General features: G+C 39.2%; 1 protein-coding gene across 3 annotated transcripts in view; it reads right to left on the bottom strand.

Annotated features, from left to right (window-relative positions):
- The window catches only part of LOC125742574 (contactin-associated protein 1-like), a 51654-nt gene that overhangs the window by 16864 nt on the left and 16251 nt on the right, over positions 1-18539 (bottom strand). For 2 of the 3 annotated variants that reach the window (XM_049014685.1, XM_049014684.1), the window contains exons 2-7: positions 3510-3611; positions 2453-2646; positions 1997-2150; positions 1170-1373; positions 831-1015; positions 213-365 (exon numbers count right to left, since the gene is read on the bottom strand). In XM_049014685.1, the coding sequence (XP_048870642.1) occupies positions 213-365; positions 831-1015; positions 1170-1373; positions 1997-2150; positions 2453-2646; positions 3510-3611 (992 nt within the window). Of the gene's footprint in view, positions 1-212; positions 366-830; positions 1016-1169; positions 1374-1996; positions 2151-2452; positions 2647-3285; positions 3325-3509; positions 3612-18539 lie in introns of all 3 variants that reach the window. The other variant, XM_049014686.1, reaches the window with a different exon arrangement.

Raw genomic sequence — 18539 nt, 5'->3', positions numbered from 1 at the left:
CAGCTTTTAGATACTAGAAAATTAAAGTTGAAGACAGCATATGTCCCCAAGGACCAGGGTAAAGGGCAACTGACTGTAGAAATACTTCCTGCAGACATAAGCACTAAATTTTACATGAGGCCGGCAAGTACTGTATCCTGTAATAAAATAGAGACACTGTATATCATAGTGATGCAGCGAGCTAGATTACTGCTGAGCGATCCTTGCCATACCTGTCCAGGATGGAAACGGATCTGAGAGTCTCCATACTGTGCCAGGTCGATGATGTTGATCCCGTTGTAAAAGACATTTTCCAGGCATCCACGGAAATTGGCTTTCTTGGGATGGTGAGGCATGTTTGACTGAATCACTCCTCCTACAACAACCTGGGGGAAGGACGGCACCCACAGCAAAATGGCCGCACTTACGTTATGAAACAAAACGACACGTGATAAACAATGTGAGATATTATTATACTCACATCAGTCATAATATATGTTGAATAGGCTGGTAATTATTTTAAAGACAAACCCAATATTAATATTTCTCTTAACCCATAACATAGGGGTTTCTAACTCCGGTCAGGTAAATGAACAGTTATGGCTCATCAAAAGCCAGTTAGGATAGAAAACCTACTGGATAGTAGCTCTCCAGGACCGGAGTTAGAGACCCCTGCCATAACAAGACAGCATTCCACTACCCTTAGGATTACACTACCGCCAAGAAGTTGCAAAAGAATTCCAGAGTCATATAACCTTCAAATTCCTGGAACAAAGTTGCAATGTAGGTTTTCTACTCTCTTTACCTGCAGTGTCTCACCCTAACCCACAGCCACACATGTTTCCACCCACCTGAGTGTCCAGGTCCAGGTGAGTGAAGTCGCCATTACAGATGGCGCTCTCGGTATGGCTGTCCACTGTCAGGTTGACCTGCCGGCCGTAGCGCTTGATGGTGACATAGTGCCAGTGTTGGTCGTCCAGCAGGTTGCCCACTGTAAGGGTGGTGAGACCCTCTACGTCATGGACAGTGCTGCTCCCTGGGGGAAGGAATCATTATAGGTAAATAAAAACTCAACAGCAATCATCTCCCAAGAGTCTGTGAACCGAAACAAACTTCTGCTTTGGTCCATCACATTTCCCATGGTCCTTTGTCAGAAACTGTGAAAACAGGGGCCCTAGGACTGCGCCCACCTAGGCTAATGTGCAGGTAGAGGCGAGCATTCTTCAGCTCCAGAATGAGGACGTCCCCTTGCAGGCCTTCACTGTGCAGCAGTACACCATCCCGCTCCAGCGTCTTGAAGTTCAGGGCAATGTGGTCCTTCAGCGTACGGTATCTCTGCCGTGGGAACTGATAGGCCACCATGTCATTTCCATCATATGACATGACATAGGAGTCTTAGGGAGACAGGAGAGAAGGACAGCAGGGTTCCTCAATGAAACCATCTGTGACGTCACCGGCACATACATGTAACATACTGAAGCCCTGAAATGCATAGTGTCCAAACTAACAAAAGCAAACATCCATTTCATGTCAGTGGGATCTTAGCATACAAATAAATTCTGATGCAACCTATTTATAGACAGTGGTTAAGTGAATGAAGAGCATTTTCAGCAAGAAATCGTAACATAAATTCAAGCTTCTTCTGGTTTTTATTTATTGACATACATATTGGCTTCCATTTGCTTTAAAGCTCCCCATAGCTTTCCCAGGAGGGTCATTTATCTTTGGATTGGCATTTTTTTTTGGAGACTATGACCAGAATAACTTCTTTTTTCCCGTATTCTCTTGGGAAGTAGACTTCTGCACGCTTATGATTTATGTCAGGAAAAGAAAGAAATATGAACTGAAGGTTACTTTGTTACAGAGGTTTAAATCTCAGTCTACTGTTGACTTTATCATAAGCCTCAGACAACACCACAGCCATACTAGGTGCAGCACGGCTCAGGTCTATCCCTCCGCAGTGTGATGCAGTTTCCTTTTGATTTTGTATCTTGCTATAATGGCAATAGAGGCTCACCATAGGGGCAGCCATATATCTCCAGCCGGACCCCAATCTTCCCGCCCCATTTTGTGTTCCATCCCAAAGGTAAGAAGCGAAGGTGTTTGGCTGTGAAGGCATAGTGGAAGTTATGCCTCTTCACCTGGTAGTAGTTCCAATTTCCTGACAGAGTCTGAAAGATGAATAGCCAAGTATAAACATAGAAGGTGTATAATATAGTTTATGATACAATCGCATTTATAGGACAATAATACAAAAAGATAAAGTATCTTTATTATATAGATTTCAATATTTCTACTGTATATTTTAAAAATATTTTAAAATATTAATGTTTCTATGTGTCTAGTTACAAACAAAATAATTGTATTTATCAGCTCTATCTAGTTTAAAGAAGTATAGCCTGTTCAGCTTATAAACTGCTCTTGGAATACACATCAAGGACTATATGCCGCTTTTCTCCCTCATTTTGCATACCGAGTTGCCCCCCCGTTGGATGTAAGGGGTCCAAGAGTCTGGCCGGTCTCCATACAGCAAAGTATATTTGGTCACCCAATCATAGGAGTTGAAGGTTCCCTGTGTGGAGATGGCCACTATGCGGTACTTCCTGTGCAGGTTAATCTGGAGCCAGGGCTGCCGGTCCCCTGGGTCTGGTGACCACCCACTGCTCCCTGCAGAGGACACACAGATTCATCACACGCAGCCAGATGTATCCATAGACACACGTACACACTGTAACTGGGAGTCCGCTGCCAACTAGCAGGGGGCGATTACTGCCACGCTGGTGGCTAGTAGTAACAGCTTCCTCACTGTTGGTGCAGAAACCGCTTGCGAGGAATGCAAACTAGGTGCTGCTGGCAGCCGCTTATTGCTCTGACGAGGGGGGCAGGACACAGCTCAAAGCCCGTGCTGGGGAGAGGTCAAGAAATGCCAACTTTGCCCCTTTGAACAGTCTGGATGGAGGATGACTGGCCTGAAAGGACAGACACCACCTGACTGATCTCACCTACACCTCTTTGAGGGAAGAGCTGCTTCTCCATGAACTGGCCACCACAGCCCTTCCTCACCTTCATCTTTGTGTACCCCGAAAGGGTATTTACCTGCACCCCCATCTCCCGTGCCTCCGTGCCCCCCCTCCAACCCTAACCCTAACCCCCCACCAACACCCACAACCATTATACAGTTTACAGCACTTACACAAACGCACATCCCAAGACCACATGCCACTGCACAAACACGCAACGCTGATGCACACGGCACTGACTTTCATAACCGACAGCATCCACCACAGTTCGGCTCATGGCACATACCATTAGAGGCTGGCACCAACATCCACACTGGCTAACTGGCTGGATGGTATCAGAATAGAACCATTATGGTCAAAGGTGAACCATTACGCATCTTCACTGCATTTCTCTGTGCATTTTTAAAAGATTCATGCATATCATGTTGCCCTCATATTGTAATCATATCAGTATTTGCAACTGATCCAAAAATGTTTTTTTGTGTTTCCTCGGGGAAAATTGACACTTACCATACAGTCTGGCGAAGTTGGCAGAATACAAAAAGTTATATCTGGAGGAGGCCAAGAAAGAGGATGCGTACAGAGAAGGGGTCAAAGGATCAAGACATGGTCCTGGAACAGGGAAAATACAAGAAGTCATCAGGACTGAAAAATGCCTTCTTGTACCAGTGGTTTTACTGACATGCACGCAGATCAGTCAGCTGCCATAGAGAATCCTATTGCATAAGAACCATAATGACACTGCAACTTCAGATCAAACAGGAAGAACAAATTGCAAAAACATCATAAGGCACTTAAGCAATTACTGCAACCTAAAATATATTTAACCTTTGTTGGGGCAGCTATACATCTGCAGCAGATGTTAGTACAGTATACTGTAAGGTAGTATGATTGATATTATCTTTAACACAATTACACTAGAATGAGAACAAAATAACAGCCATTAATATTTACTAAATGACTGAATGAGGTATTTTAAAAGAGAACAATGTCCCCATCAATGCTCAGAAAGAAGTATTACAATGTCTACATAGGACCACAGCATGTTGCAAATCAGTACATTTTTTACAGTAATTTTTTTTTAAATTTTAACACAACAGAAGAGTAGTTACAAACAAAATTCATTTTATATGAAGAGGTTACATGATCCATCCATCCATCCATTTTCCAAACCGCTTATCCTACTGGGTCCCTATCCCGGAAGCAATGGGCACAAGGCAGGGAACAACCCAGGATGGGGGACAAGCCCACTGCAGGGCACACTCACACACCATTCACTCGCACATGCACACCTACGGGCAATTTTTAGTAACTCCAATTAGCCTCAGCATGTTTTTGGACTGTGGGGGGAAACTGGAGTACCCGGAAAAAACCCCACAACGACATGGGGAGAACATGCAAACTCCACACACATGTGACCTAGGCGGAGACTCGAACCTGGGTCTCAGAAGTGTGAGGCAACAGTGCTAACCACTGCACCACCATGCCGTCCCCAGGTTACATGATATTATGTCACAATATGCCAAAATTCAAGGTGTAAACACATAATGCTGCATAATCTAATACATATTTCTGTGGGGTTTTGTAAAAATATCATTCTTAATTTAGTTTTTTAAATAAAACTTCCTCCCAAAATGATTAATTGCATTATTATTTTTTGGCAATCTGTTTGCAGTAGCGATATTGTGAGCGCTGTGCCCCAGACACATTAATAACTACCCTTGATAGCTCAGAGTTAAAATCTTATCTAGCTCTGATTTAAAGGAACCCAAGGTTTTAGCTTGTGCTACACTAGCAGGAAGACTATTCCATACTCTGACGACATGCTGTGTAAAGAAGTGCTTCCTCAAATTCGTTTTAAAATGTTCATGTGCACATTTATACATAGATCTTGGGATTTGTCCTCACATTTACGATTGGACCAATAAAAAACATTCTATAGGAATTAGAAAAAAAAGTGACATCTAGAGTTCAGTGAGAAATGTGCATCTAAGTTGCATTTACCATTAGCTGTGATAGAGGATATTGTATGCGACCAAATACGAGGGGTATTTAGAGAACGCAATAATTATTTATCTAATAATGATTGGTGATTTGTGAGCAATTCTGATGGAATTTTGTGGAAAAACTGACCACAGCTCTTGCACAACCAACATTATGAAATCGTGCTGTTCCTGTCCATCTTTAAGTACTGACAACACTTGAATTTTTGATGACAAGAATGTATCAACAAGAACTGGCTGACGAATCGGGGATATCCCAGCCCACACCCAGTTCCATTCTTCTTTAATTGTGGCTGGTATTAACTGATTATCATGACAGTATATTAAGCTTCCCTAATGTGGATGTACAGGAAAACATTGCAATGCAATTTGCAGCAATGTCCAGATTTCCTTTAATGTTGTTGCTATTGACTGCACGCACATTGCAATGAAAGCACCATCGGAGAATGAGGATGCTCTTGTGAACATCAACATTTACTCCAGCAATGTGCAATTTATCTGTAGTGACAACATGGTTTAAACACATTTTTGCATGCTGACCTGGATACAGCATTAGTTGCAGACAATAAAATGAGCGCTAACTAAGGTACTTTTGTGAATCTAAAGTAATTTCGTTCTATCGATGTGCAGGTCATCTGTAACGCCGACATGACATTGATATCTATAGTAGCTCGATGGCTGAGGTTAACTTGATTCGTTCATTTGTAGTTTCACATACCAGATCAGTATCTCCCCACTGCTCCGGCACAACACTGCACAATAGAGCTTCCTCTATTACAGAAGTTTGAGGGCAAATATGTGGGTTGTCCCCAATAGTTTCAGTCACACTGGCCATGTGCGTCATTTCTGTCTTCAGATCTGACCACTATTTTTTGTGCTGTTGTGTACAGTTGATGGTATTTAAGCGTACCACAATGGCAATGTATTGACAATCAACACATTTTCAGCTCTATCATCATTGCACAAAGTACAAGTACTCTGGCAATGAAATGCTGTTTTCTATCTAATCTGAAAGTGCAAAATAGTGCAAAAGTGTAGAAACAGCTGTTTAATATATATGTCCAATAAAAAATTCATTAGAAAATGTACGCCTTTCCATTTTCTTGTTTGTAATAAATGTGTTTAGGCCCTCAAAAATAACAATTAGTTGTGCCAATACCTTGCACAGTTCAAAATTCCTCTTCTTTGTTTTTATTTTCAGTTCCTATTATCAGGTTTTGCAACTAGAAAGACCTGATTTGCATATTATTTGAGTAAGTAGCTCATTTGCATTGACCATTTATGGTTATTTTTGGGTGGCAGCTGATTAGGATGTCAGGCTCATGCACAAAGTCACATTTACAAGATAATACACTTTTCCAAGGGGAAATGTGTATATGCTAGATTTGACATATCCAAAAAAATGTGCATACATATTTTTTTTTTCTTTTCATGCGATGAAATTTATGTAAAAATTGATAAATGAGGCTAAAGTCTATGCAGACATGCAAACACAGGTTTTTTAGAAAGCAAGGTCCTTGAATCCCTGAAGCAACTGGGATTTAGGGCTATGAGAGCATTCTTCAGACTTCAGTATGTGAACAGTGACCTTTTACAGGAACAAAGTCACAGGTCTGCACTGGTCAATGCAAGCTACTCGCCATGAAATACAGTACAGTGCTTCACAAATGTGTAAAGTGAGCACACTTTTGCTGGTAAACAATACATTTTCCAAAGTTGTAATAGAATTTCAGGAATTTTGAACTGAAGGAATTCTGGTTATCATGTAAAAGTGGGCACTAATAAATATAGGTTATGTATGACACTTAGTCATATGAATAGTCATATGAAAACTACCAATACTACATGACATCTTGCCAATGTTGGGGATTGGGTAATTACAATTTGCGAAACTAATAAAGTACTTAAGTACTTTTTTCAGCGGCTTATTATTAGCACAGCTACTTTTCAAACGCTGTAGCTGTCATGCCCGGCTCATCCGCTCCTCGTGTGTGCCACGCCCCCTGATTACCCACGTGTGCTTCCCTGATCTTACCCAGCTGTGTCGAGTTATTCTGATCAGACCTGTCTATTTCAGTCCATGTCTTGCCTGAGTTCATGGTCTGTCATTGATGTTCGTTGGCGTCAGATGTTTCCTTGTTCCATTACCCGTAATAATCCCCGTTTTTGGCCTGTCTGCCTGCTTTCTGCACGTCTGCCGGCCAGAGCGATCACCCGCTCCCCAGCGTTCCCGGGCGACCGTGACAGTAGCTTTTCCAGTAACTATTTTTCTTACAAATGGTGATGTAACATCGCAAAACCCAACATCTTTAAAAATACTATACGTTATTGTTGACTTACGACATACAGCATGTGACTTATGATTTATCGACTTAGCAACCATTCCCCACGACAATGTTGCGGCTGGCAGCACGAGTATTGCCTAGCACGAGTGTATGACAGGTCTGTCCCGACTGCCGGCAGTGCGAGAATCCCTGCGAGACGATCATTCATTCACCTCATGCTCAGACTACTGTTCGCAGCCCACACAGTACAGTATACATTCGTACCCATTTGTTTAACAATAATGAACTAAGAAAATGGTGATACAATTTTTGCATATAAAATACGACCAAATCGACTTACGTTTCGTAATGTCCTTTTGATTAATACTTCAGTAACGACCAGTGTTATTTTTGTCTCTTCACAAAGATGGGTATTTTCAGCTACGAGTTGTTTCTAGTTGGTGTTTTTTGCTTGATTACTCTGGGGATGGATGTTAAAGGGTTGAAAAATACTTCATGGCAAACACTATTTTAGAGACTTTAAAATGCATAGGAGCACATTGGTTCTTGGATAGATTATCAAAATCTACCTCTTTCTTTGTTGTAACCATTCTAATTTTCACACTGTAATTGTGAAGTACTCTTCGTTTACACCAAAGAAAGAAACTTTTTGAAACCTTATTGTGATTTGATATTACATTGGAAAAATAAATACTTAAATATACTTAAATACTTTAAAACTTAAGACTTACTTTTAACATCATGTTTCACATTTTTTTTATTAATCTGCTTTAAGAATATCCTACAGCACAAATATTAAATATTACCCGATGAAATAGCTTCCGTGTAGTTAGCTACTCTTTCTCTGAAGCTTGTAGTGAAGCTACCTACCATATTAAAACAGTAGCTTAGCTGTGTTAGCAGCTCGTAGCTTGAAAAGCTACCATTTAAAAGTAGCTTCCCCAACACTGCATATTGTTGCCGTTCACTGGCTAGTTTAACCCACTTCCTTTCATCTCCTTTTTAACTCCATTTGAGTTTAACCAGACGAGGCATTAAATAAAGAAACACGAGTCTGAATTTCTTCAGTGTGTGATTAAAAGACTAAAAATATAAAGATCTTGGCATACCAAAGCTGGGAACGGCTTCTATGCAACATTTATAGACCGTTCACTGTGACATGAAGCCTTCCAAATGAACCCTTCCTTGCGGTTTCACAATCAAGTCAGAAAAGATGCAAAACTAATGTGTCATGCAAAAATTGCCAAGGCAAAAAAACATATAGCATGTATTGTTACCACAATAACAACAACATGAGCTGCTGCTCGGCTGTGACTTTGAAAACGGTATCATCCCACACTCTGGGTACTTCCGGTGGTTCCTCTATCTCTTTATAAACAAGTGCAACGCTTCAGAGCTGTTCAACACTTCGGCTTTGAGTTCACAAAGATAGTGAGCTGCTCCTGCACTTTCAAAATGCCATGTCTCAAAATAAAACTCCACTCCTTAGAAATCAACGTCTGCTGGTGATTTAAATGCATTAAACTGAGCAAAATACTAGAATGAGGAAAAATGAAATGAATGAAAATGTCAAATCACATCTTAATGTTAAAATTCATATTATATTATATAAGTAGTTTAACGGTATAGAAAGCGGCCTGGCATGCAGGACACCAAATGAACTTTGCCGTTTTGCGAAGGAACTGAGTCAGGGCTCATTCTGCTCATTTAAAATACATTTAACATCGTTAAGGGCACAGTTTTATAAGCAAACATTACTTAAATAAAAACAACCGATCCATATGATGAAGTTATTTTGTCTGATAACTGACTGCGGTCTTCGTTAGGTTTCGTCCTTGCGCTCTGAATTGACAGCGAACTAGCCTGAGTAATGCAGTAATTCATGTTGCTGATGTATTTATTAAATAATCAGGAAGGAAGGGGGGCTCTGCCGATATTGTGGTGGATGCATTCCCCCTCTTTTCCCTACACCCCTGGAATGCGCACGCCTCTCCATATGTGCCAAAGTCACTGTATATCAAAACTTTGATTCACGAGGTTGATAAAAGTCCACACCTGAGGCAGGGTCGCCATAAGGTTGGGGGTGGGGGGGGGAGTTAGGTAGATTCCAAGGGCCCCTGAGTGACAGAGGACCCATTAAATTTGTAAAATAACTGGATTGATCTGGACTAGGGGGGCCCAAACCTCTCTGTTGAAACCTCTCTGGTTTGGATCCCGCCCACTGAGTTTGACAGATCATTTTAATGGTTGTCGGTATCATTGAAATTGTAATTTAGATAATCAGATTTATAAATAATAAAATCACATATTAATATAAATAACGACAATTTCATTATGACAACACCCTTCAAACATCAGTAAGTTTTTTTTCCCTGTGGAAACAACACTTGGCGAGCTCTGCAATTTTAATGATTGTTCCTTTTCTAGATTATCTAATATATGTTTAAAAATCAGTGTAAAGTTTTCTATCTCTTTTGCATGAGCTGTGTCTGTGCTAACTGAGCCAAACAGTTATTTTCATCCTTGCTGTTGGATTCGCTAAGAGACTCTCTCTGTGTGTGTGTGTGTGTGTGTGTGTGTGTGTGTGTGTGTGTGTGTGTGTGTGTGTGTGTGTGTGTGTGTGTGTGTGTGTGTGTGTGTGTGAGAAACTGAACAAAAATGAGCGAGGAAGAGAACACTGAGTAAGATATGGTCATCAAAAGACATTCACCTTCCCAACATGGAAATGTTTTGGATTCCACAAAGCAGGGCTAGGCAATATAAACAATATTTTGACATCATATAAAATTTAAATATTAAGAAAATAAGGAACTCGATAAACTGCCAATAAGGAACATTGCTCAATAGCACACATCAGCCTATTACATCACAGAAACTAATGCAATTCCAAGTAGTCATACGGTAGCCTTTTAAGAACGGACCACTTACGTCCAGCAAGTGCACTAGAAGGTTGATTGAGTTAGCAGAGCATGGTAACAATGATGGGACTAAAGCCTTTTAGAAGGGAGTCGGATCTTATGGCTCCATTCCTTTCTGAGAACCGTTCATTTTTCTTTTTCTCATGGGGGGTGGAGGTTCCTAGATTTATTTGCAATAATAATTATGGTAATATTTGGTTCAGATTCAGACTTAAACATCCCACAATATAATTTCATTTTGCGTGTGTGGATTAAGCATAACCTCACTAAAATTACTCCTATTGCCAAACCTAATGTGAATGATACGCATTCGAAACACTGAAGGTGACACCATATCCTTTACCCTCTGTATGTAGCATGTTATGTATATAGTTCCCTTGCCTGGAGTACAATTCATGCTATGCTTAATATCTAATAACTTTTTATTGGCAACCGTCCTGCTCATTCTGCCTTTAAGGAACCTAATGCGATATGCCTACCTGGTTGTCAAAGATCACGTAAAGCGGAGTGGAATGGATTTAGTGTAGGCAATGATATTTGGGCACAAACATAAAAAGAATGACTCTCAGTACTTGATTCCCTTCATTCGTACCAAAGACCCGTTGAAAAGAATCTAATCATTCGCAATAACATCACAACATATCACATTCTGAAAATTGGTAATATCATGAAGAGATACGCCGGTGTTCTGGTGATTTGTTCTGATTTGTGGATTTGTCCTACATTTACGTTAGCCCTTTAAGTCATTCGTAACGTAGGATTTGTCCTACGTTAGCCCTTTAAATCATTCGTAACGTAGGATTTGTCCTACGTTAGCCCTTTAAATCATTCGATCCGTGCTACCCTACCGAAAACTGCTATCGTTATTTTTATGGGTTGAAACTGAAAGCGGATAGTCGAAAAATAATAAGTAAGTAACTAATTACGAACTAATGCAACGTAAGTAATCATCACAACAATCTGAAATACCTTAGAATGTATTATCAGTGTTAAAACTACAGGTACCACATCTCGATAGACCAAAATACTTTATCAGGACAAACGAACTTTATAAAATACAGTTAGACCATAAATAATTGAAGACTGACACATGTTTTACTATTTTACCTGTTTACTGAAATATATTCCAATTTAAGTTATACAATGGGCATGGACATAAAGTGCAGACTCTCTGATTTCATTTTAGGGTATCCACATTCAAATTGGATGAAGGGTTTAGGAGTTTCAGCTCGTTAACATGCGCCACCCTCTTTTTAAAGGGGATAAAAGTATTTGGACAATTCACTTAAAGCTATTTCATGGAGAGGTGTTGGCAATTCTTTCGTTCTTTCATTATCAATTAAGCAGATAAAAGGCCTGAAGTTGATTTGAGAAGTCTTGTGTGCATTTGGAACATACGACATGCGGTCAAAGGAACTCAGTATGTAGGTGAAACAGGTCATCCTATTTTCTGCGAAAACAGAAAAAATTTGCAGAGAAATTGCCACAACGTTAGGAGTGGCAAATTCCAATTTAGTACATCCTGAGAAAGAAAGAAAGCATTGGTAAACTCAGCAACGCAAAAAGGCCTGGACGTCCACGGACGACAACAGTGGTGGATGATTGCAGAATCATTTCCATGGTGAAGAGAAACCCCTTAGTAACAGCCAATCAAGTGAACAACACTCTCCAGGAGGTGGGCGTATCCAAGTCTCCCATAAAGAGAAGACTGCATGAAAGCAAACAAAGAAGGTTCAATGCAAGATGCAAGCCACTCACAAGCCTTAAGAACAGAAAGGATAGATTAGACTTTGCAAAAAAACATCTTAAAAAGCCAGCACAGTTCTGGAACCGCATTCTTTGGACAGATGAAACCAAAATCAACCTGTATCAGAATGATGGAAAGAAAAAAGTATGGAGAAGGGCTGGAACAGCTTATGATCCAAAGAACATCACATCATCTGTAAAACATGGTGGAGGCAGTGTGATGGCTTGGGCGTGCATGGCTGCCAGTGGCACTGGGTCTTTAGTGTCTCTTGATGATGTGACACAGGATGGAAGCAGCCGAATGAATGCTGAGGTGTTCAGAGACATCATGTCTGCTCAAATCCAGCTAAACTGATTGGGCGGCATTTCATAATACAGAAGGACAATGATCCAAAACACGCAGCAAAAGCAACCCAGGATTTTATTAAAGCAGAGAAGTGGAATTTTGTCGAATGGCCAAGTCAATCACCTGATTTAAACCCCATTCAGCATGCATTTCACTCGCTAAAGACTAAGCTACAGACAGAAAGACCCTCAAACAAACAGCAACTGAAAGCTGCTGCAGTAAAGGCCTGGCAGAGCATTAAAAAGGAGGAAACCCAGGGTCTGGTCATATGCATGAGTTCAAGACTTCAGGCAGTCATTACCTGCAAAGGGTTTTCAACTAAGTATTAAAACTGAACATTTCATTTGCAGTTATATTAATTTGTCCAATTACTTATGAGCCCCTGAAAGGAGGGGATTGTGTAGAAATATTACTTTAGTTCCTCACATTTTTATACAATGTTTTTGTTCTACCCACTGAATTAAAGCTGAAAGTCTGCACTTCAACTGCATCTGACTTGTTTCTTTTAAAAATTATTATGGTGATGTACAGAACTTAAACATTGAAAAACTTTGTCTCTGTCCAAATATGTATGGTCCTGACTGTACATGGGTAGCCAATTTCGATAGACTAAAACACTTTCATTTTGGATGTGCTGCCATAAATATGTGAGTAATACTGACACATTATACATCCTATGGAAATGTATTTAATAAAATATTACATATAAAAGAATGTTGAAAATTCACAAACAGGAGTACACAAGATTCAGTAGTAATTCCAACACAAGGTAGGGTAGATTGATGGGTGTTCTTCAAGCACAAGACAGGGGCGTGATTTCATTGCATGCATGCACAGTGGCCAACGGTAGGACATTTTGTTGGGTAGGATGAAATTTTAGAACCCGTGTTGCTACTTTACTTGTCTTCCTGCAGTACGAGACCCAATAACGCAACACAGAAGTAGGAGTATAGTTAACCAACTCCTTCACATTCGCAAATTCACATTCGCGGTCCGGATATTCACGAACTGACCGTGAGCAATTACAGGGGAAAATTTTTGGAGCTTGCTGAATGATCGCAGACGACACATAAGCCAAAACCAACACCGCAAGGATTTGTATTACATAACATCATATTACTGATATATTACTAAGGCATTATATTAATGTAAGTCAGTTTTGACTGGCGGCCTTTAGAACAGGGGAAGCTGGCTACTCTCCCCACGACCTATTTTGAAATATGCAGACGAACTTTACTAACATATCAACAAAACAAGGAGCAACTCAAGAACGCTATATTTGTTTTTATTTACGGTAGGATATGTACAAATGAAAAATGAAAAGACTTGCCAAAAATCCACATGGGTTCAATAACTTCAACTGTACAGTGCCGTTAATTTTAATAATGGGTCCAAAACACAGTGCTCCCAGTGCGAACAATATTAAGTTTGAACATACAGGGGCATACTTTAGACAGGAAATGACAAAGTAATCTGACATGCAAAGTATAAAGTGCAGTGCTGTTTGTGTATAAATTGGTAATGACAGGGTTGAAAATTTTGGTCGGCTGGCTGGAGTGAGATTTTCCATTCGAGGCCAGTCTTCACACACTTTTACATGTATGTAAGAGTTTATTGGGTTACCTTGTAAATAGTCTGTGGGATTTGCAAACTATTCCAACGCTTTTGATGCAGCAAACTCTAGGTTTATAATGGAATAATATAGATTTGCCATAAGATTTCTTGCGTGAGCATGTGAGTCTCTAAGCGTGAGAGTCAGAAACCCTGTAACAAACACACTTTGTTCAGGCTAGCAGACTGTTAGGGGTCACTAAGTATTATGCGTAAGTTTTCACATTCACTAGGATCTTCCATATCTAACCCATGCAAAGAGGTTGCTGTATCTTTAAGATTATTTAATTCCAAAAATGGATTAAATGACTCTGACATATATCTATTACAGATCAATGTAGCTGAATCGCCACTTTAATAAATTCATCACAATGCATCTTTATACCCCTAATATTTAATAATAGCAATTAAAAACAACTAACACAGCAATAGCCATATGCACATATAGTTTCCATTTATACCCTGAAATGCCCTGAGCAAATCTCAATATATTTCAGGTTATATGAGCAGTTCATTTGCATTTTAGCACCTGGTAGGCCTCCTGCAAAAGAATGTCTTGAAGGATGCAGACAATGTACTGCAGAAACAATGTTCAAGCTACTCTTTTAATGGCACCAGGCCAGTAGAACCTACTGCATTATATGACATTTTCCCCTCATTTGCTCTCCACTGCCACTTAATGGCAGATGTTGCCACAACATCGCTGCTGAAGTGTGTGTGTGTGTGTGCAGACCTTTTACCACAAACACTCTTTTCTCCTTGACAGAACTGCTTACTCAGGCTGGGTACCCATCAGAGTGCAGAAACGCTTATAAAACAATGACTAATGAAAATAGCAGGTCTAAAACACTGAATCATACATATTTAGATATCTGATGCCTGAACATAAAAATAACTGTAATGTGTAATAATAATAACAACAACAATATAATACTTGTTGTTGCTCAAAGTGCTTTACAATAACATTAAAATTAAAAATAAGACCATAAAATGTTTTGCACTCTTCTTGTGCGAGCACATAAAGTTTTTAAAAACTCAACTTTAAGCATAGTTGGATTGAGGATTGATGTATTATGGTACTAAGCAACTAAGTGTTTTTACAGGGATTTTATAATCAGTGATAGAAGAAACATGCAGCTTCTTCTTAGTGCGAGTGTGTGTATGTATGTGCATGCATGTGTGTGTGTGTGTGTGTGCGTGTGTCATAGTTAGCGTTAGCATTTTTCCCATAGAAGGGAATGAGCAGGCCCCAAAAGGATAGGTATACCCTACATGTGTGTGTGTGTGTGTGTGTGTGTGTGTGTGTGTGTGTGAACATTCTGTCTGTAGTGCTTAGAACAAGCTGCATTCTACTCCTTATATATTTGTATACTCCTGCACACAAACATGCAAGAAAAGATTAATCATGAAGCATGGTACGGTCATATTGCTAATACAAATTTCTCTTTTTTATTCATTTAGTGACTGATCATACGATAATTATATTAAATGGTTTAGAGCATTGGTATCACTACAGATATATAGATTTGTCGGCATAACTATGGAAGCTAACATTATGCTCACTGATAATTTAACCTAACAGCAGCCTATACGAGCAAAGTAAAAGCAGCCCAGTACAGAGCTTAGTGGTATGCTGTAAAGCACATCACACCTGTTCATGTCTTCTTCATGTTCACCTAGATTAACCACAAAATTGTCTTCCACTTAAATATGTATCAGACCACTTTATTACAGTTCCAGAAAGAACAATCCAGGTCTTGAATCCATCACCACAAGAACTGAAACATTAGAATCAGTATACATTCTAAGGCCATTTTTCACTTTTACTAATGAAGTTTCAGTGCTGCAACCTGATCTGAAACTCGACTGTCATTTCTCATGAATATTGTTCTTATGAAAGAAATCAATTAACATTTAATCATATTAATAGCGACACGCCATTTATTCTATTGTTTGACTGAGGAATGGTAGATCGGTGATTGATGTAAAATTACTCAAAATATGTTGTTTCTTAAACAAGGGTTTGACTACAGCTGTTTTGAGTTCCTCTGGAAATATGCTCATATACAGGTAACAGCTTGGTCTATTTAACACACTGTCATTAACAACGCAGAAAATGTCTTTTATAAAGTGTTGTAATTCTACCCAAAATGCAGCTGGAAGACCATTTCACAAGGCTTCTTTCTACCTATTTTTCTAAAAGCATCCATAGTGTCTTGTCAATGCGTAAATATAGGAATCAATCTTGGACCTGCAGAAAATGCTGCATTAAAATTAAAAATCATGATTTTATTCTTGAAAACAATGCATATTCCCAACACTTGGTCAGAGAAGCCTCATCAATCATTTAGAGTCATTTATCATCCTGGGGAAAAATAGTTGTGCCTTTCTGTAAGTATTACTTTGTTTTAATATTGTATTTGCATTTTTAAAAATATAATAAGGTACAGTTAAAGAACTCAACTGCAGTTTTCTCAATAACCTTTCCGCTTTAAGAGCACTCAACTATACAGGTTTAGCTTTGGTTAGTGGCTTGTTTTTCAGTTCCTTCGGTGCAACTAAATCTAGTGTAGATAACCATGAGTTAACCTTTGGTTCCATGCCATTTTTTATCAACAAAAGGAACTATACCTACTTTAGTGACCAAAGACCACAATATCAATAATTCACTGTATATTAACATATAATTCTTAAGTAATGACTGGGTTCAATGTATGCATGGCCAAAATATTGAATTGGTTTAAGATCTTGGCTAAATTCCAGTACCTTTAAAAGCTTTATAAACACCATAGCCTTTTGGTTTGAGGTACCGTCAACATTAAGATTAAAATCACCAGTCAAGAGCGTATTGTCTTAAGGAACAATGCAGACAGTAGTTTGGGAAATTCAGGAGGGTTAGAGACTACATTGACTGTTGACCTTTTAGCACAGTAGCTAAGAACATCTTAGAAGAACATCTTTGCAGCTTAAACTGATACATAAAATAGAAGCTACTCCAACCTTTATTATTAGTATCACATGCTGCATGGAGGAAGCTGAAATTCTGCGGAGAAATTTAGGTAAAGGACGTCATGCCAAGTTTCAGTAAGTCACTCAAAATCTCCCTTCTGATCACAAACCATTTGATCTTCATTGTGGGTTCCTTGGTGTACTGGACTGAGGTGCTTGAAAATAACATTAATCACATTTGATAATTGTATCCCTCTTGTTTATATTATAAGATATATCAGAATTGGCCCATATGTACTAAACTGTTTAGCATGTGATAGTTCGCTATTATAGGGAAACATGTGGTACGGTCTATGTCAAAAAGTTATTCATTCCTACACCGACGTTTTCTCAGCTATCACACAGAGATCTCTAACATCAGGGTGCACACCATCACATTTAAAACATATACAGGCCTTTTCCAGAATAACGACATCATTTCTTTATCAATGCATTCAATGTAAAAAAAAATCCACTAATAATCACAGCTTCATAAACAGTCCGTTTTCAGTATAGCTTAGCTACCAACCTAATTAAAAATGAAACCCTTCTACAACACTACATACTGGCTGAATCATTATTTTCAACAATCAGTTAAATAGCCTATTCTTCAGAAGCGATGGAAGCATGCCATTGATAACTAGAACACCTATACAACTGATTTCAGCAACACTTATATTAAAATTCCTAATAACGGAATCACCAACTAATGAGGTGTGGTTGGAGTTCGGGTTTTCAATGTCACTGGTGCTACTACTGCTCCCTGCAGACGGGGAATGAAAGGGGATTTGACTACAAATGTGCCCAGATTCCGCAAGTAATTTTTTTTCAAAAGACCCTTATAATGTCATGATTTATCAATAATTAAAAGCAGAACGCGATTAGTATATACATTTATTTTGCTTGTGCTTAATTGAGCACAGTAAAATACAGCAAAAAAAAACTAAAACTATTTTATGCATATTTTTTTATTATCAATGACGTCACACAAAATATATTCGGCGTCTCGAAGGAGTACGCCTTAAAATATTTTCCGTTTTATGTATAAGATTACCACCGCATGTTTTACGCCATTATTTTGATATTATAACAGTCTACCACACATAAAGGTCGCGATTTCGTCTACCGCAGTAGCGTGGTCCGCATAAGATCGTAATTCAGAAACTGTCCCTTTCCAAACGCCTTCTGCTCACTTAAGGTGAAGCGATAAAACCATAACTTTACAAAATTGCGGAATTTTGTGTTTTTCAGATACCGTATTTATTCGTGAGCTGTATTATGCGTTATGATCCCCTAGTATCGTATAGGCGTGCAGGGATGTATTTCCCCATGCATGGACTGGGAAGCCGAGAAAAGCACTGCAATGCAGAAGAGTTGTCCAGCAGACTCCGCGCATCGGCTGTGGGCTTAAGCCAAATTTGATGCACAAATTGTTGTCATAACAGCAAACATAACGTTTCTAACAGAATTTTCTTTTATAATATTACGATCAGAGTTTAACACGGTGTGCGCATAAGTCAAAACACGAGATTGTTACCTCTAAAGCGTCCTCTCTTTTAACCTTGACATTCACCATGAAAGGCCCATCTGTTTATAACCACTATTATTTTTAATGCACAATGTCTGCACAGCAGAGACTTCAA

Source organism: Brienomyrus brachyistius, chromosome 5 (assembly GCF_023856365.1).
Source record: "Brienomyrus brachyistius isolate T26 chromosome 5, BBRACH_0.4, whole genome shotgun sequence".
In the NCBI taxonomy this organism is placed as follows: Eukaryota; Metazoa; Chordata; class Actinopteri; order Osteoglossiformes; family Mormyridae; genus Brienomyrus; species Brienomyrus brachyistius.
Note: the sequence above shows the minus strand (reverse complement) of the source record. Positions and strands in the feature narration are given on the sequence as shown.